This window comes from Hydra viridissima, unplaced genomic scaffold (assembly GCF_058129835.1).
Source record: "Hydra viridissima isolate aposymbiotic clone 2 unplaced genomic scaffold, HvirCarnegie_v1 scaffold_9, whole genome shotgun sequence".
Taxonomy (NCBI): Eukaryota; Metazoa; Cnidaria; class Hydrozoa; order Anthoathecata; family Hydridae; genus Hydra; species Hydra viridissima.
Genome location: NW_028324308.1, coordinates 8,183,246 through 8,203,191, shown reverse-complemented (window position 1 = coordinate 8,203,191; position 19,946 = coordinate 8,183,246). Strand labels below are relative to the sequence as shown.

At 29.6% G+C, this 19,946-nt stretch overlaps 1 protein-coding gene across 6 annotated transcripts; it reads right to left on the bottom strand.

Annotated features, from left to right (window-relative positions):
- Positions 1-307: 307 nt before the first annotated feature.
- On the bottom strand, positions 308-17,349 carry LOC145185509 (puromycin-sensitive aminopeptidase-like). 6 transcript variants are annotated; one of them, XR_016455321.1, is made up of 15 exons: positions 17,178-17,349; positions 16,924-17,005; positions 16,432-16,631; positions 13,216-13,323; positions 12,888-13,085; positions 12,184-12,760; positions 11,873-12,043; positions 11,233-11,712; positions 8,982-9,132; positions 8,460-8,616; positions 7,993-8,045; positions 7,516-7,612; positions 1,079-2,065; positions 799-843; positions 308-648 (listed from the first exon to the last, which is right to left on the bottom strand). XR_016455321.1 is itself a non-coding variant. In XM_090096880.1 (14 exons), exons 1-14 carry the CDS (start codon positions 17,295-17,297, stop codon positions 499-501), a joined length of 2,589 nt encoding a protein of 862 aa, XP_089953006.1. In that variant the 5' UTR covers positions 17,298-17,349; the 3' UTR covers positions 308-498. The 6 variants fall into 6 exon arrangements, 2 of the variants coding, with proteins under 2 accessions (XP_089953006.1, XP_089953007.1); XM_090096880.1 differs by lacking the exon at positions 1,079-2,065; XM_090096881.1 differs by lacking the exon at positions 1,079-2,065 and having other exon boundaries at positions 12,888-13,023; positions 17,178-17,316.
- Positions 17,350-19,946: the final 2,597 nt, after the last annotated feature.

Below are 19,946 nucleotides of genomic sequence, written 5' to 3'. Positions count from 1 at the left end.
TCCCGCGCGGGATCCGCACAAAAATTAAAAAAATCCGCGCGGATCCCGCGGGATTGAAAAGTGTGCGGGATTGCAATCCCTACTGAAAACTGTTTCTTTACATAAAATATTTGTGTTTTTCATTAATAAAGTTAAATACCCATCAAATGGATTTTTAAATTAAACATTTGGTTATAAAATTATATTACGACACGACTTTCACTTATACCAATATTTAGAGCATTTTTGTTACTAAAAACCGAAATAAGACTTATTGTCTTAAGAATTTTGGTAACTTTTTTCCAGTGTGATTTACACGCATGCACCATTTGTGTATACAAGCATAATTATTTCATATATGATTTACAAGATCACGGACACAATTGTTGATTGCAGATAAAAAAAACCTTTCGAGCATCGTTAAAAAAAAACGATATTCTTGATTTCCTATCTACTCAAACTCGATTTCAAATAATTGCTGTTTTAAAACTAACATGTCCGGTTTTCTCTTTTAAAGTGTCAATCATTTTTGCAGTAATTATGATTAATAAGCCACGAGGAAATATCATTACATTCTCTAGCCAGCCAACTTATGTTTAACTTGATACTTTCTAAAGATTGATTAATAGCCCTTTCTGCTGATGGCGTAGGATGTGTTTCAAAAAACTCCTGAAATTAATAAAAAGTACTTTACCAAATTAATAAAGATAAAAACAAATAGACGAATATTTGAATAAACAAATGAATAAACGAAGACACAATTGGAAAAAATATACAAAAAGTTTTAAGATACACTGATCATAATTGGTGTTAACCGACCTTTACGTCTTCATACTCCAGAACAGTTGCAAACTTAGTACAAATCTATAAAAACATATGTTAACAAAAAGTTATGTTTCAATATGAATATAAATTATGAAGGGTTAACCCCTTAAGGCGCAAACTCGAATTAACTCGAGCACCGACACTTTTTCTAAAACAATAGGGTACTTGTGGTATTTAACAACCAAATCATGGTTTTTGAAAATATGCAATTTTATCTGGAAACACTGATCGGATTTGAATAAAACCAACTGCATTTTAAAACTGGACCTTTTACCTTTTCATCAATGAAATCACCTTGCACATCAATGTTTCAACACGGCCACGGAACCTCTTGCAGCAACTGATGATTGCTTCTTTTGACAAGGCCTTGAATTCTTTCTTCATCCTGGTGACCTCCTTGGTATTTCATGGGGGCTTGTTGTCGTCTCTCAATTGTGCCTTACACAAAAAATTCCTAAGGAGTTAGGTCCGTTGAGTTTCGAAGCCAAACATCAGGACCAATATAGTCATAAAAATTTTCACTCAGCCATTTTGGCGGTTTTCTTGATCTATGGCATGATACTGAGTCTTGCTGCCGTTCAGCAGCAACCCTTTGTATCCAGAGCAATGTATGTTCCTTTAGGATCTTTAAATCCTCATCTGTATTCACCCTTAAGCCTGGAATGACGTCACCCTCTGAGGAGATGACTCCAAAGACTACGACAGTGGTAAGAAGCTTTGTTTGCATGACCTTGGGTACATTCTTGGGATACATAGCAATCCAACACATGTTCTAGCTGTTATTTTTTTTGGTTCTAGAAGAAATTCTTTTCATCAGAGAATCATATCATCTCCGGCATTAAGGGGTGACTTAATGAGCAATTTAACACAGTTCTTTAGTCGCTTTTCTTTAGCCTTTTTGGTTAACAGCTGGCCATTTCTCATTTTGCATGACTTATACCTAAAGTTTTCTGCCATAGGTCTTATTTATTGACTCAGACCTTCTCAAGTCACGAGCAACTGACCTTATTGACTTACCAGAGTCAATGTCAACCATTTCTTTTGCTACGAATTCAGGAGTTCTAACACAATCAGACCGTTGCTTATGAATTGATCTCTCAGCTATGGTTTCATAGCCATCTTCAGACTCTTCAAGTTCTTTTCTCACCCTCCAAATCCAACTTTTGTCTGTTTTTTTGATAAAACGTTTTTGATAAAACTTTTTTGAACTTTGCACTGAAATTATCATGTTCAGCGTCAATTTCAATTTTCTTTTTCATGACTATAATTTTGAAAAATCATTTTATTGAAGCCATTATTAAAAAAATTATATCACAAACAAATTACCGCCAAAAAAAAACAAACAAACAAATTTTGTCATGCTGCAAGCAGTGTATTTAAATTTGATTGTTAAATACCGCGCACATCCTGTATGTAACAGTTGAAATAACTATAGTTATATAATAAATATAAATCTTATTTTTCATATTTTTCTCCTATTCAGTACATATTTTAGCCTGATTTAACAAGTGCCCATTACTCAAATACAAATGTTACATGGATGGACGAAAACTTGAACTATGTTGCCAAGGAGATCAATCCGCTAAATGCGCCACAAGCAAGTCCAATCGAAAATTTTTGGGGTTGTTTAACACATAAAGTTTACGAGAATGGCTGGGAAGCAAAAACAACCGATCAGTTGGTCAGAAGAGTAAAAAAAAAAAAAAAAAAAAAAAAAAAAAAATTTAAAAAAATCCACTTAAAGTATTTTAAGTCCATAATAAAGGGAGTCAAGGGAAAATTAAGAAATACAGCAGGTCATGGTGTTTTTAATTATTTAAAAAAATGAAAACTTATAAATGAATAAATATTTTACAAAACGTATAAAACTGCTTTTTCTTTTCTTAGTTTTTGAGATTTTGAGATGTCTTAAGGGAAGACTTTCGACGAAAAATCTCGAACTGTATGAATCAATGAGTTTTTACAAGCAAGATCGAAAGGGCACAATGTTCACTTTTTCTGTCTTAGAATAAAGCTAGAAAGATACAATTAGACATTAATACGAAAGAGGAAGTAAAACATCATGTGATCAGCTTTTTACAAAACAAGAGTTAAGAAACAGATCAAAGCAAAGGAATGAAAGGAAACATAAGAATGACATGGAGTCATCATTACAGAAATGTCATGGGACATACAGAGAAAAGTTCATCAAAACATGTTCTCAAGATCCAAGTTATAACAGCAAACAGGGATGCTACCAACCAGGCATACCCTTTGGAATATACTTACAACTTTTTTTACCATGGACAACAAAGAGGAGTGGGCTCAATATCAACCGGACGCCACACTATAAAAAACTTCCAAGTGTAACTTCCGAAAGGTTAGGTACATGAATTTTACAATTGCACTGATTGGAAGAACAGAAGTGTTCCTTGCTAGTTTTGTTTCACCCAAAAAGAGAGAAATTTTTTATGTTTAATAGCATCCTTAAAAAGTCTTTTTTTTGTTTTTTTGTTTGTTTTTTTTTTGCATATACAATTTGAGTACAAATTTTTTGGTCAGTATTTGTGATGAATCGGTCAGTATTTTTTGAAATAAATGTTCAGTATTTTTTGGTCAGTATATATATAATTTTGGGTCAGTATTTTAAACAAATGGTCAGTATTTCACTTTAGTTTTGTCAGTATAAAAATTAAAATTGGACAGTTTAAAAATAAAATTGGTCAGTATAAATATTAAAATTGGTCAGTATAAATATTAAAATTGGTCAGTAAAAACAGAAGTTGGTTAGTAAAAGCTTTATTTATACACTTTTGAAAAATATTTGATCTCCAAATATTCAACAATATGAAAATGTGATCAGTCTCTTAGTAATGCTTTAGTAGCTTTTTTTGGTCTCCCACGTTTTCTTTTTTAACCAATAGAAACATCTTTTACTGCCAGTGGGGGTTTACAATACTTCATTCGAATTGCAAAACCAACAATATGTTTGCACATGAATTTCTTAAAGAAATCTGGACAACTACATACATTATGTGACCAATTTTCTTCATTCTTGATCATAGTTAAGCTCCAGACCTTAAAAGCTTTTTGTTTAAATTGGTCAAAAGTCTTCCATTTCATTTCTTTAATGAAATCTATTTCTGTCTGAGTAGTTTTTATTTCATCATTTGCAGGTATATAATATTCAGTTGATTCACCCATTTGCTTTGACGAAATTGATTTGTTGGTCTTGGCCCACTGATAACCTTTTGTCCACAAATTTAGTGTAATTGTTGGTTCTTGGCTGTATTTTTTCATGTTTGTTGAATATTCATTTGACCATTTTGCAACCATCTCTAACGCAACCTCTTTAAATCTTGAAAATGGATGCCTTTCCCTTAAGGTATCTTCATCTTTCACCACTCTATTAAATGATTCAAGAGCATTATTAGTACTTGGTGTGAAATGTCTAAAGCCTTCATACCAAGTTTGATGAGAATTCAACCATTCTGCTTCAAAGTACCTAGAAAATTCTGGTTCAAATGTTTTCCATTTTTTCAAAAACAAACCTGAAGCTTTCTTAAAGATCTCTTTATTCTGACTTTTTTGCAATGTGTCTATATCCTCAATAAGTTCATCTTGATGGGTTTTGTTCACCATTGCCTCAGCCTTTTTATTAACATTCCGTCGCATATGCGCCCAACACATCACCATATCTTTTTTGCCAAAAACATCAGAAAATGCATTTCGAATTGAATCAGCACCATCTGAGATTAATACTTCAGGTTCATACCCTCCCTGGTTGATTTTTGCCAAACCAAAAGAAATGCTATCAAATATAAACTTGAAATCTGCAGTTTTTTCATTGGAACACATGGCCATTCCAAATACATGAAAATGGCAATCCATATCAGTGGTCCCAACTAGTAACACAGGGAACCCTTGCCAATTTAGTTTGTACGTAGCATCAACATGTAATTTATCTTTTCCTGAAACTTGACATAAGAGTCTTTTTGTTGATACAAAAATTTGAAATATCGAATTGTCTAGGACATCATCATTTTCTTCTTCGACGTCTGAACCATCAGAGTAAACTATTTTGAGTTTACTATGAAAGGTTCATCCTCACTGTTGGGAACATTATTATTGTCTATGCACCATTGTTCTAATTCACCAAGAGAAATTGATGTACTACCATATTTTTTCTTTTTGTAAGCAGTTATATAGTTTTGGAGTTGTTTCATTTGGATTTGGTGGCCATTATCTACAAGGGTTCTTAAAATTCTTTTTGGTTTCATAAGCAAGTCACACATTTTGTTGATTTCAGTCTTTAAAAAAATAGGGATGGCTTCTTTGAACATATTGTTACTGTCATGTTCATGTCCATTTTCAGTTCTGTAAATGATTACATTGTTACTTGCTGAATCAAATAACAGATAAACTGCAGCATCACATTGCTCTTTGCGTCTTTGAATGGCTTTACATCTATAGTATGATTTTTTTCCATCATTAGTGTAATTGGAATAATGATAACTCCATTGATCTTCTGCTGTTATCGCTGAAAAAATATTTGAGAAGAATTAAATAAAAAGAAGAGGAGGAAGAAAGAGAGAGAAAGAGAAGAAAAGGAAAAGAGAGTTATAGGAGAGAGGAAAGAGGGGAGAGAGCAAAACGCATCTCCTCTCTCTCTCTTCTCTCTCCAAATGTGCAATGAATCTAAAGGGTGTTTTTTATAGAGGTATAGAACTTTAAGTTGGCATTACTGTTCAAGATGGCGACCGATTTAACAGGTGACAAGTGATTTATTCTCAGTTTGGTTTGGCAATTCATCATGAATAGACTCACGCCTGAACAACGCTTGCAAATAGTTCAATTTTATTTCGAAAATAATGGTTCTGTGCGGAATACGTATCGCGCTCTACGTCCATTTTATCCTCGACAAAATCATCCATCAGAGCAGTTAATTCGATTAACCATGGAACATTTTCGCACCACGTTTACTCTTATTGATAACTCGCATCCCCAGAGACGCCGTACGGTGCGTACAGAAGAAGCTATTGCTACTGTAGAGCGTAGGATTGCGGAAGACCCGAATGAGTCTATCCGCCATCGAGCACAGGAATTGGATCTGTGTCCATCCACTGTATGGAAGATTTTGCGCAAGGATCTTGGTATGCGTGCTTACAAAATCCAACTCGTGCAAGAATTGAAGCCAAACGATCATCAAGCAAGGCGTAGATTCGTCGAATGGGCCCAAAACGAGATTGCCTTTGTTCCCGATTTTCATAAGCGAATTTTCTTTAGCGATGAAGCGCACTTCTGGTTGAATGGTTACGTCAACAAACAAAACTGCCGCATTTGGAGTGAAGATAATCCTCAAGTGTATGTCAAAACACCGTTACATCCAGAAAAAATGACTGTTTGGTGCGCTTTATGGGCTGGTGGAATCATTGGTCCGTACTTCTTCAAAAATGATGATGGCCAGAACGTTACAGTCAATGGTGATAGGTATAGAACCATGATTACAAACTTTTTCATTCCTGAATTGAACAACCATGATGTCCAGGAGCTGTGGTTTCAACAAGACGGCGCAACATGTCACACAGCTCGTGCCACAATCGATTTATTGAAAGACACGTTTAGTGACCGCCTAATTTCACGTTTTGGACCTGTGAATTGGCCTCCAAGATCTTGTGATTTAACACCGCTAGACTACTTTCTGTGGGGCTGTGTAAAGTCATTGGTCTATGCGGATAAGCCACAAACGCTTGACCATTTGGAAGACAACATTCGCCGTGTTATTGCCGATATACGACCACAAATGTTGGAAAAAGTCATCGAAAATTGGACGTCCAGATTGGACTACATCCGAGCCAGCCGTGGCGGTCATATGCCAGAAATTATATTTAAAATGTAATGCCACAAGATTATCTTTCTAATAAAAAAAAACTCTTGTCAATCGAATAATCCATCGTTGTTTTATTGCAATTTAAAGTTCTATACCTCTAAAAAAAACACCCTTTATATGTTTGTAGACCTAAATGGCTCTTAGGCCTAAAAGTTTGTTGACCTAACTGTAAGGGACCTAACTATCTGAGACCTAGCTGTCTGATGACTTAAAAACTGTTTACCTGCAATTGCATCTTTCTTATTCGGGTATGTTTCACATCTTATCCATTTATGTTTTCGTTTCTGTTTCCTTGATTTCAATGATGCTTGCTCTTCTATTGTCTCAATTTCTTCTTCACTAAAGGACTTGTATTCTGGAATAAAGTTTTCCATTTTTTTAAACTTTCTTTGTTCAGTGCTCAGATAGAAATGGCAGTCTTATTTGTAAATTTTATCTAATTACTTTGGTCAAAGCTCATAATACTTTAGTTAAATAACAGATCATTTTATTTAAGTTACAGATCATTAAATATTTGTTTAAAATACAGATCGTTTAATTTAAAATACAGATCATTTTGCTTAAACTACAAATCATTTTAATTAAATAACTGACCACTTGATTAAATTACTGACCATTTAATTAAAAACTGATAACTAAATTAATTAACTGACAGTTAATATATAATACTGATCATTTAGTTAAAATACTGACCATGTCAATAACATACTGAAAATTGAAAATAAAAAAATACTGACCGACTCATTAAAAATACTGACCCAAAAAATGTCACCCATACAATTTTAGGTGAAAATCGAAGGCTATTGTGAACAAAAAGGTTTAATAAAATATAAACATAATACCTTGACTATATTAGACAGCATGATACCACCATACCTTCTTTGAAATTCTGACCAGTTTTCTTTGGCTATATTCCATGATAAACTGCGACCAATTAAACTAAAGAGACCAAGTTTACAGTTAACGAAAATAGCCTTCTTGATTGATCATGTTTCCTATGAATTAGATTACATGAGTTTATTTACATTTTTAAATAAGTTACATTTATTTAAAAACTTAAAGAAAAACTTGTAATCTAAATATTTTAATAGATAATTTTGTTATAAAAACCCGAGTAACAAGCAAACTTTCCACTCTCCGTTGGATCATGATAGCTAGCTTTTAGTTAAAAGAAGAAGAATAACATGATACCTAGCTTTAGATAAGGAGTAGAAGAATACAATTTGCTTAAGTTTCACTTAAATCAACCTAATCAATTATAATAATAGTAAGGTAATAGGTGCAAGATATATAAATTAGACAGTAATAGAATTTATCACCTTTTTGTGCAACTGTCTAAAACCGTTTTTGTATTCTGGGTTTGAACTTCATCCTAAAAAAAATTTAAATTTTATTAGCTTTTTATACTTACCTTTATCTTAGTTCTATGCAAGTTTAAAGTAAATGAGTGAATTATGTTTAATGATAATGCCATAAATAGGAAAAGGAAGGGGGAGGGGTGAAACTGAAAAACTATAGGTGCCTTATAAATAGGACACCTAATAGGCAAAAAAAAAGTCTTTTCTTTGAAAGGTTTTTCTTTAAAAATCTTCATTGAAGAACAAATGCAATAATGTTATATTGTAATAAGGGACAATACCTTCTATTATAAATTTATATATTATGATGTGACCCTTTTTAATTCTACTTTAATTGCTGGGGCACCAAATTGCAATTTTCTCCTGGACATCAAAGATCCTAGTTATGGCTATGATAAAAAGATTTTAACACAAAAATAATTACTTACAGAAAGACCAAACTCCAACACCTTTGAAATAAAGTTTGGATTGTGTGTATTTCCAATGCATCTAAGTATTCTAGTTTTTTCTTCCATAAGTGTAGAATTTCGAAATAAAGTTAAAATTTGTTGAAGAGATCTTTCATCAGCAACACTCATAACTGTACTAAATTTTAACAATAAAACAGTTGCAAAAAAAGGTGCTTTCTAAGATATTAGGAATCAAAATAATGTCTATAAAAATACTTGATAATGGTAGTCAAATTTAGACTATGTAAATGGCAAAATTATAGATGCTATTTGTTCAAACCTAAATTAACCAATTCTTTCTAAACAACTTCTTTAATAGAAATTTATGCTAAATAATAAATAAGAGCTTTAATTTTTTTCACTAAATTCTGATTTATCATTCTATTCTCTTAATTGAATCTGATTTACAACCTATAAGAAATTATTCAATGGACCATTTTTTATAAATGTTAAGTGAGCATTAACATTATTTAATAGTCCAATAGAAATTAAAAAAACAACCTGTAAACAGCAATGCGTAAATCTGCTGGAATACATTGAGTACCACTAACATGAGCAGTAAACATCTCCTTTGATTTTTTTATTACAGTTGGGTCACCAACTTCTCCTAACTTTTCTAACATAAGGCATCGCAACATACCAACCGAATAATCTGATGAACAAAAAATCAATTTCAGTTTTAATTGAACTATCAACTCTGAAGATTGTACATGGTACATAGCTGTTCATATTATAAACTTTAATTATAGAGAAATGCGTACGGCACAGGTTTTGCCATTAAAAATAAAGACAAAAAATTTAAAAAAGGAAAATTATACCTTAACTATATTTAAATTTGCACAGGATTTGTTATTTTTACTGAAGGAAAGAAATTTTCCAACTACACAAAAAAGACATCTGAATTAATAAATATTTTAAAATTAGTTTAAAAAAGTGCTGTTTTTTTTTTTTTGTTATAAATTTTATATGCAACTTTTATTCATAATTAATCTGTCAACTCTGCTTTTCATCCTGAATAGAATTCATGAACAAATGAATTCATATGTAAAAAATGGTTTCACCAAATTTTACTGTTATATTTTTTTATGGCAGTAAGCATCAGTATTTTGTTAAAGGAAACAAAATTATTTCTTTTCATCTAACCAAAACATGTTTAATGATTTAATTAAAAATAATATAATAAAAATGCTCAGCATAAGTGTGGAGAGACATTGGATAACTTATTTTTGCAGTGTTAGACAAAACATGATTCATATTTTAGGTGTAATTCTAACTGTTAATGGATGAAAATATTCAAACCAACAGAAAGAAAGATTATTGTAACATGACTTCCTATGAAATGAGAAACAAACTGGTAACATTTAAATTTCAAAAAATATACTTTTATTTTTTAGTTTATTGCTAAAATGCATCAAAACGATCTGAACAGGTCAATTTTCCCTTGTTTCAGAATGAGTTGGCGAATGGAGAATTTCAAAGCAAAGTTATAGCACTAAAATCAATATTATTAACAAGGAAGAAAACTTGCTTAAAGATATAAAAAGAAAATGTAAAAAATATATTCCAAATAAAATCTTTTTAGAATACATTTTTTCATTATAATTCAAAAAATTTCATCCACCTACAACTTTAACTAACAGCGGTCTCTTCAATATCTACCATATCTAAATAATAATTGGAGTTTCATCCAGACAATTTAAATAGACACAGCAAATCTGGACGATTTAATAATTCTAATGTTGTTTACTTTTGAAAGTCTATTTTTATATATGAAAGTATATAACCAAAGAATTCTTCTTGACAAACAAAGTATTTTCTTTAATAGTAAGCCAAATCAATTATTTCTAAGAGCCCATTTTCTTGAAATTGCTTTATCATAAGTTATATATGGTTGCTTTGTTGCAATTGCTATATATAAATTTTTTTCACATTTACCATGATTTAAAATTAGGATTAAAAGTACTTGGACACTTTATCTTTAAAGTACTTAATTTATTTTAGATTGACAATTCAATGCCATTTTTAAAATCTTTTTCCTGAATTGATTAAAATTTAAATTTTCATGGCAAAAATATTGTCTAATCATCTTTAAAGTGTTTTTTTAAAAAAACATCTTTAAAGTGTTTTTAACACTTAATTTTCAAGTTTAAAAGCATAACTTAGTAACACTTAATAATACAAATTATTAAGTGTTACTGAGTTATGCTTTTAAACTTGAAAAATGAAGTTTAAAACATAAACACATTTAATTTAAGAGATAAACACTGAATACTAAATATTCTTTTACATTATATGCACATTAACTTACAAATTGCATAAGTTAAAAGATTTTACTAAAATGTACCTAATGCTCTAAAAGAGACTATGTTTGAAGTTACTTAGATGTATAAAGATAAAGGGATTTATGTAGAGTCATTGTGAACAAGCTATCAAGGAGATTTATCTAGAATCAGGAATCAAATGAACGATTAAATTGTACAAACAACCTGCTGGTAACAAATTAATCAAATACTGAAAGTTTCCCAAAAATGCTGAGAGAAAGTAAAGTAATGGTGCCAGAGAAGTTGAATGACATCAATAAAAGATGCAATAAATATTGAAACAAAACCATTTTAGTAAATTATAATTACAAAGTTATTGTGTTAATTAAAATGAAAACACCCAGCAAATTATCCAAGAGAAACAGTGGTACTAGAAAACTTTTGCTTAAACAGCATAATAGCTTTTTATATGTTAAAATACAAACAAAAACCTTCATTTTCAGTAGGTTCCCAACCAAGTTTTTCTGCAACTGGTCTGTAAAGATCAGCAACTAGACATTTAAAATTGTTGTAACAGGTGGCATTTTGTAAGAGTAGAGAAATTTTAGAAATACTGTAAGTAATATCCGACCAAACAGCATAATCCATTTCATTTTTATAGCCAGACAAAAAATCTAAAAAACATGTTGTTGAACAAATTCCAGCAGTGCTTAGGGCAAATAAATCATTTACAAGATTAAGGCGATCAATTGCAGAAAGTTGACATATTGCTGATTGAAGTTGCAATATCAGTTCTTTTGAGTAACTAATTCTATAAAAACCAGTAAGGTCAGGGTTTAATTTTACCCAATCACAATTAAGCATGTTATCAATTTGTATCGTGGTTTCTCTTTCATTCATAAGAACTTTTAACAAATGTTGGTTTTTGCTTGTTTTCATTACGATAGGAATAGACCATAATTGTTTGTTATCTGTAATATAAAAAATGTAATTTAAATAGAAAATTTTATACATTAATTTCCACTTTAACTATGAAAAAAAGGAAATTGCAAACAACTGTAACATAATGAACATGTAAGACATATTCTTCATTTGAACACTAAAAACCCTTAAACTCATAAAAATTTATACCAGAAAAACCATCGGGTGAAAACTTCTTCTGATTGATTGTTATAGTTCTTTGGGATTCACTTTGCTTACATGTAACAAGCAAAACAGGATAACCCATCTGTTTAGTCCATGAGTTCATAATATGTTTAACAGGTTTACAACTAGCTATTTCTAAATGGTCCCAGAGATCATCTGGAATATAGAGCAAAACCTTTGTAAAAGCACACAATATTCTTACTTTCAGACAAGTCACCTATTAGTTTTTTTAAAGAATGGTAAAAAAAAGACAAACAAAAAAATAGCTGTTTTAAATGCATTTAAAAAAATATTACTTGTTGTTGCATTTTTGAATTGAAAAGCTTTCAAATAACTCTGAAGTCCTTTTTGAAATAAATCTGCTCCTAAATAGTTGTGGAGCATTCGTATAACTGATGATCCTTTACAATAAGATATTGCATCAAATATTTCATCTAGTTCTGATGGATGACCAACTTCAACTTCAATTGGGTGACTATTACTTAAAGAGTCAAGTTGTAAAGCACTCATTAAATCTTGAGACACAAAGTGTTTCCAAATATGGAAGTCTGGGTAGCAATGATCAATACATAAATATTCACACCATGATGCAAAGCCTTCTTTCAGCCATAAATCAGTCCACCATTTCATTGTTACAAGATTTCCAAACCAATTATGAGAAAGCTCATGAGCAACAATTAATGCTACATATATCTTATTTACAAATGAAGATTCCAAGGGATCAAACAACAAAGCAGCTTCACGGTAAGTTACCAGACCCCAGTTTTCCATCGCACCAATTGGAAAATTTGGTAATGCTATTAAATCAATTTTTGGCAAGTGATATTTGATGCCAAAGTAATTGTTGTAAAAACCCATGCATTTTATTGCTAACTAAATATATAGTAAAATGTAAAAATTCATAATACAAAGTTTGCAAAAAATATTAATCAAAAAAGAAAAAAGGTGCCCTAAAGCTATAAAAACAAAGCCTTTACAAACCAATATGAATATAAGTTACCTCTAGAGCAAAATTTCCTTGTTCTGATTTTCCAATGGGTGTGTAAATACGAACTGGAATATTTTCACTGTATCCCTCAACAAAATCAAAATTACCAACAATAAAGGCAACTAAGTAAGTTGACATAACTGGTGTCCTATTAAAAGAGTACAGGTGAAATGATTCATCATTATTGTAGATTTTCTTTTCACAAAGGTCCTAGAACAAATAGTTTTTAGTTAATTAAATTCTTTTGATCAGTTCAAGTCATTTCTTGAACATCAACATCTTAATAACTTATGCCATTAAAAGAGAACATCATTAAAATAATATTAATGCATATTTTTACCATATTTGAAAGCACAGTTTTATCAATAGGAGCAACTAAAGAGATCAAAAATGTTGCTTTAACTTCTGGTTCATCCCAGCAAGGGAATGCAAAACGAGCACCAGTGGGCTAAAGATCAAAAGGTTAAAATTTAGTAAATTTCATTTATTTAGAGTCAAAAATTATAACTGAGGATAGCCAGAGTATAGATAATAACTTAATTATACCCTTTAGTCAAAGATTCCTTAAAACTTTAAGCCAAATCCAATTGTAACACTGAAGTTACACAAGCTAGTTGAACGTACATGATCAGGGAGAGCATACATTTATTGGCAGAGGTATAGTTACTGACATGCAAAAATTATTTCATTATTAAGTGTTGTGTTAACTTTAAAACTTTTTTTTAACAATATTTGGTCACACTCACCTATCTTTATTTTTTGCCAAATGTTATTACTGTTCTGTGACTAATAAGTAACAACATATTATTCAAAAAAGGAGACATTTAAATAGGTATGCAATTTTTTAAAATTCTAACTTGCTATGAAAATAAGTACCCTTATGAAAATAACCATCTACTTGTACACAAATGGTTGTACAGGGTGATCAAACTAAGTGTAGACAAATTTTTATATAAATAACTTGGCAAAAATAAGGAAACATGATTTATATTTTTTGGATAAATTACATAGCTATACAAATATAAATGAGAATTTTTTTTCTATGTACACTACTTTAGATTTTACCATTCGCCTTAATCTCTCAGAAAGCTGATTATATGAAAAATGAATGTTTTTAGTTAAAATTGTTTATAGACAATATGCCAAAAAAAAAAAAAAGCTTTTTAATTTAGGGATTGGTTGAATTGAAGCTTTAGAAGACATACTTTCAGTAAGGACCAGTAAACTTGTCACCTCTGCAAACGCCAATGTAAGCAAATATAATGTTAAAAATTGATTTGATGATATGCATGATCATTTATTAAAGTAAAATTTAGTTAAAATTTTTAATGATGGTTGGGAATTTAACCTTTTCATGCACCAATTATTTTTCCATAACTAACGTAACCCATAAAAAATCATCTACATAATGACAGCGGTACTATGAAATGTTAAAGTAGACTTTTTCTACAGTCTTTTTCAACTCTCATTTATAAAATAATATTGTTTTTAATCAGTTGGAATGTGCCATTTGAATTGGGGAAGCTTGGTTTAATTTGTTGTTATAGAACAACCAAGCGCATGAAAGGGTTAATGGGGATGAAACAAGTATTTTGCTTTGTCTTTGGACCCTTTTGGAGTGAAAAACTATGTCTTTACAAGTATTTTGCTTTGTCTTTGGACCCTTTTGGAGTGAAAAACTATGTCTTTTCTTCACAAGGTTCCAAAGATATTTATGAAAAAGTAACGATAAAGATAATGTTACAGTAATGTTTCATTTAATGCTACTGGTACACCCTTTGATAACATTCAAACATAAAAAGAGTTCCACAAAAAATCTTTTCTCTTTAATTGGGGTTTTGGTCAGATAGACACAGGGTGAATGAGATCTGAATTATTCTAATACTATATAGCTAATATATTTTATCTCTTTGTTGTCAAAAGTGGCATTGAATTACCAGTAATTCTTTTTGTTAGTGGTCATAAAAGACATTTGACTTATGAAATAAGTAAAGTATGTTAACAGTTAAACATACTTTTAATTGATTTATATCCAAATGCCACAAGAATTTTGCAGCCAACCAATGTTGCAGCATTTAGACCCATAACAGCATGTTGGAAGAAAGGCCTGTTTGACTTGTGGAATGAAAATCCAAATAGTATAAGTACCAAAAACAATTTTGGCCCAACTTTGGATAAAACTTAATATATAGTGAAATCTGAAATTTTGGCTTAAATGGCTTAATGGTTTGTGGAATTTTTCTCTGGAATATAAACAACATTGACTTTGAAAAGTGTTTGGGAAAAAATTTAAGTGCTAATGATATGATTGTGAAACAGTTAGTAATAAAACTGATATCCTAATGTTAAATTATAAGCAATTTTCAGATAATGTTGGCAGTGAAAAATTTAGAAATATAAAGAATTATATTTCAAATGAAAACCACTCTGAAGAATTTTTTATATTGTACAGATTAAATAAAAGTTAAAACAAAAAAAATAATACTAAAAATGAAGCTGAGCAATCACTATCCAAAAATAACACACAACATTTCTTGAGATTGTTTGTTCTACAAACAAATTGAGTCTACCACAAGAGAAATGAATCTTAGGAACTGCAAAAATAACAGAAAATTTTGTTGGTATTAATCAGTTGAATACATCTCCAATTGAGTCTATTCTTGTACTACCAGTAACACCAGAGTGTAAAGGTACTAGAATTACTGAAAGAGTATTTGAAAAAAAGAGATCTGTTGAAGAGGAAAAAAATATTAAAAAAAGAGAAGAAACTTAAAAATAAATAAACAAAAACATCATATTTTTGTTTATTTATTTTTACCATTAACATGAAACAACACAACCTGAAATATATACAAGTGAAGAATTAGCCCAGTTGATGATTACAAAAAAGTCTGAAAGAGATTTCATAAGATAAATTGAACTTTTTTCAATTGATGAAAGTAAAAAAAGTAAATTAAACAATTTTGTATGATATAGTTTTTCATTTCATAAGAAATCACTTTCCTTTATACTATTCTCTTTCAAATTTAAAATCATTTATTTATTATATAAGATCTCTTTTTATTATCTACAACTTTTTTCCAAATGATATCTTTGTTGTGCAGCACAAACTATATAAGGTATTATGCATCCCTTAACTTCCTCCATGCAATAATTAATAAGCAAATCTCATATATGCAACAAACAATAGATACTAAAAAAATTAGCAGTTATTAATCTTTTATTGCATCAAACTTGCATAAAACATGACATCTGTAAAAGTGAAATTCATTGATTATTTCAACATCTTGACACACCTAGATTATTAGAGTCAGAATTGCTTTTACAGTATTAACTCCAATTCATTTAATCATAATAATGTATACAGTGATCTCATTAGTAGTCAAGCTGTTAATAAAGCAGTACATTCTCATAAACTTTTTTATTTTCTATATAATACTTTATAAAATGTTTTGGTGATTTTACTAGTTTATCAGTTTCTATTTAAAGCATTTTAAAAAACCTAATACTGTTACTAATATTATCAACCTAATACTATTAGTAACATTAAGGATACCTCAAAATGTGTAACTGCACAGTATTTTTCACCATCAGAATTTGTTGTATATTTGCTTCGATAGAAACCTTTCATTTTATCATTAAGTTCACCAATAAACACAATATTGAGCTTTGCTAAACCTAATGGCAATTCTTGCCCAAAGTGCAGAACTACTTTTTCCTCTTCAGTAATGTATTCAATATTATGACATGGAACAACTAAATTAAAGATTTAGTCTTTCTTAAAAAAAAGTTTATACTAAAAATACATTCAATAAATTTAAAATAACTTTTCTGACAGAAAAATTCACTTATTTTACAAAATCTTTTAAAACTTGTTTAATACAAAAAATTTTAATCTGAGTATATGCAAAATTATGATTTGTATATCATTTAAGATAATTAACCTTTAATATATCATAATATATCCTTTAATATATCATAAGACCTTTAATATATCATAAGAATCATATAAATGAAAAAAAAGAAAAAAGAAATTAACATTTGGTACCATTATTGTCTGATTCAAAAGACACAAACGATATGTTGATAGAAACACTGTTTAAAACTACTTGCATTGTAACTTCCTTTACCTAAAAACAAAAATTATTGATCATGAACAATGCTTTAAAACTAAAAAATATGTAAAATTATAATGATAAGTATAGTAAGATAAGTATAAAGTGTGTTTTTTATAAAATTGCAGTCTGTTACTACTGAAAAATTCTATGAGAAATGAAATATTTTCAAAAACTAATAAAATACCTCAATGTCAATTGTTTCTTCTCCATGAAAATCAAATCTTTCAAAACTAGGAAACAGTGTGAGAGTGTAGTTAATTGGCTGAACATTTTTGGGGAGCATCTGAAACCTATTTCTAGCCATTATATCTTTTTTCAAACTTTTTTGGTTGAAAACAAGATATATTGTATCAAATCCATATATAAACAAACCCACATATAAGAAATTGTGTCTTAATAACATTTAAAGAATGTGTGAGTATTTGTCTGTGTATGTAATACTTATTTTATATATATATATATATATATATATATATATATATATATATATATATATATATATATATATATATATATATATATATATATATATATATATATATAAGATATGTGTGTGTATAAAGGTAGGTCGATTTTAACACGGCGTATTTCGTTATGTTGCAGTAGTTGGAGGTAATTGAAATAAGATACCTCAAAAAATTTCACTAATTTTGGATGAAAAATGGTTTGTGGATTTAACTTTAAAGATTATTGTAATTGTATAAAAAAATGCCATAAAAAGCGCTATAAGTGGAAATTAAAATTTTCAATTGTGAGAATATGTTAAAACGTTTTTTATACGCTATTTTTACTTTCTATGATTCTAAATTTATAAAAAGTTGTTTATCTAAATGAGTAACTTTTTGAATTTATACAAAACTATCATCATAGAATTGGAGATAGTATCCTTTTGACATAAATGCTTGCCGCATATTTTTGCCAAGCGATTTTGTTAAGATGCAACAGTTAATTCTCAAACCCGTAAATCTAATGGGATGCTTCCAAAAGTAGTTTAACACTACACTCAGGGAGTGAGATGGGAAGTTTGGAATATTTGGTTTAACAGAATTGTCTATGAAGTTTTGAATTTCTTGAATTGTAAAATGTTGCATGTTAGGAGGTTCCGTAACGTTTGGAGCAATGGAGGTCAATTAAATTATTCCAATGATTGGCACTAAAATTTTTTTTTGGATTTTTTTAAAACTTTTTTTCCATACTGGTCAAGTTTATGTAAATGTAAAATTGTGATTAATAGCTCTTAAAGGTAGTTCGTTTGGTGTAGTGCACATCCAATGAGGTGCAGCTTTCTTTTTGATAACTCTTTAAGTTTTACTACTAAACCAACCATTGTGCCACTATTGGTAAACCAACCATTGTGCCACTATTGGTATAAGTATTATCAAGAAGAACTGCCAGAATACTTCCCACACTGTTAAATTCTTGTAATACACTGAACTTTTTCTTTGCATATACTAAATCAGTTTCGCCAATAATAGGAATCGTTCTATGAGTCAAATAGGTTCCAGTAGATTTTCCATATTCATAAGTAAATGTGAAGTGATGTTCAGGTTCAATAGATTTCTCTCAAGATATGTTTAATCTCATGTAGTATAGAATTTGCAAGAGCTGCACATATGTTTGACGAACACTCATTTTTGACTAATTCCATAGCAAATCTGGGAAGTTTAGTTAAGTTATAATCTTCAAAAAAAATTTTTATTGGTAGCCATTCAACTTCTTCTTGAAGAAAATTCAGAATAATAGTATTTCAATAAAATTACAATAAGTTCACTTCAGTTTCAGATGAATTGCTAGTTTCTTCTGATAATTTTGTATGTTGTATGAGAGATTCAGCTTTATAAACTGCCCTTTGAAATAGTTGTTGTCGTCCATTATCAATCCTCTTGTTTCTTTTAAAGCTACTCTATCAACTGAAGAAAGTCAATATGTTCACTTTGTACCAGTTTTTTGCCTCTGATAAACTTTGTAATCAAGAGATACTTTCTTATTTTGAGAGCAAATACATATGCTATGTTCTTTTGAGCAATTTGCTTTATTGCATGATACTTTTCTATCACTGCAAGTTAGAATACCCAATGACCAAGAACAAGCAGTTGTATCAAAGAGCTTATCCAAATTTTTTTCTAGATTTTGTTTGGTATTTGCTCTACCATACTTGCAATGAATGTTTTTCATTAGAATGTGATCTTTTACTGTTCTAGCAATAGATTTGTCAGTTTTTAAAGGTTGATTAGGGATTTACTGCAGCCCAAATTGGTTTTAAGTTTTTTTTGTTTTGCTCAGTTATGTCTATGATATCTGTAGTTGACTTTACATGAATAAGATAATAGTAGTACTGAATAACCTGTCTGTAAGTACTTGGGTCATTAATAATTCACATGGACCACCAACATACTTCTTTTTATTTTTTTTTTCGTGTAATAGGTGTCACTATGACTATTGGGATTTTTTTATTGTTAATCATATTTATAATTCTTGTTAAAGTTTTTGTTTGCTATTTTATATTTATCTGTTAATTTATTTTACAATCGCCAAAACGCCTAATTTTAATTTTCAGCTGTAACACAGTGTAAACTTTATTGATTGCATTATATATATAAAACAAGATATTTTGAAACAATATAACTTGTTTGGAATTTAAATTCTCAAAGACTGAAATTCAAAATATTTAAGCAACTTAACAAAATTAGTTCATAACTAAGAACTTTAAATGCACATTCGCCATTTTAATGCAGCATTCCAGAAATTTTTGGAGCTGTTGCCATACCCTAGCTACAATAACTGCAATCTTACTCAGTTTGATATTTATATATATATATATATATATATATATATATATATATATATATATATATATATATATATATATATATATATATATATATATCAAAATTTTCTTCAAGAAGAAGTTGAATGGCTACCAATAAAAATTTTTTCTGAAGATTATAACTTA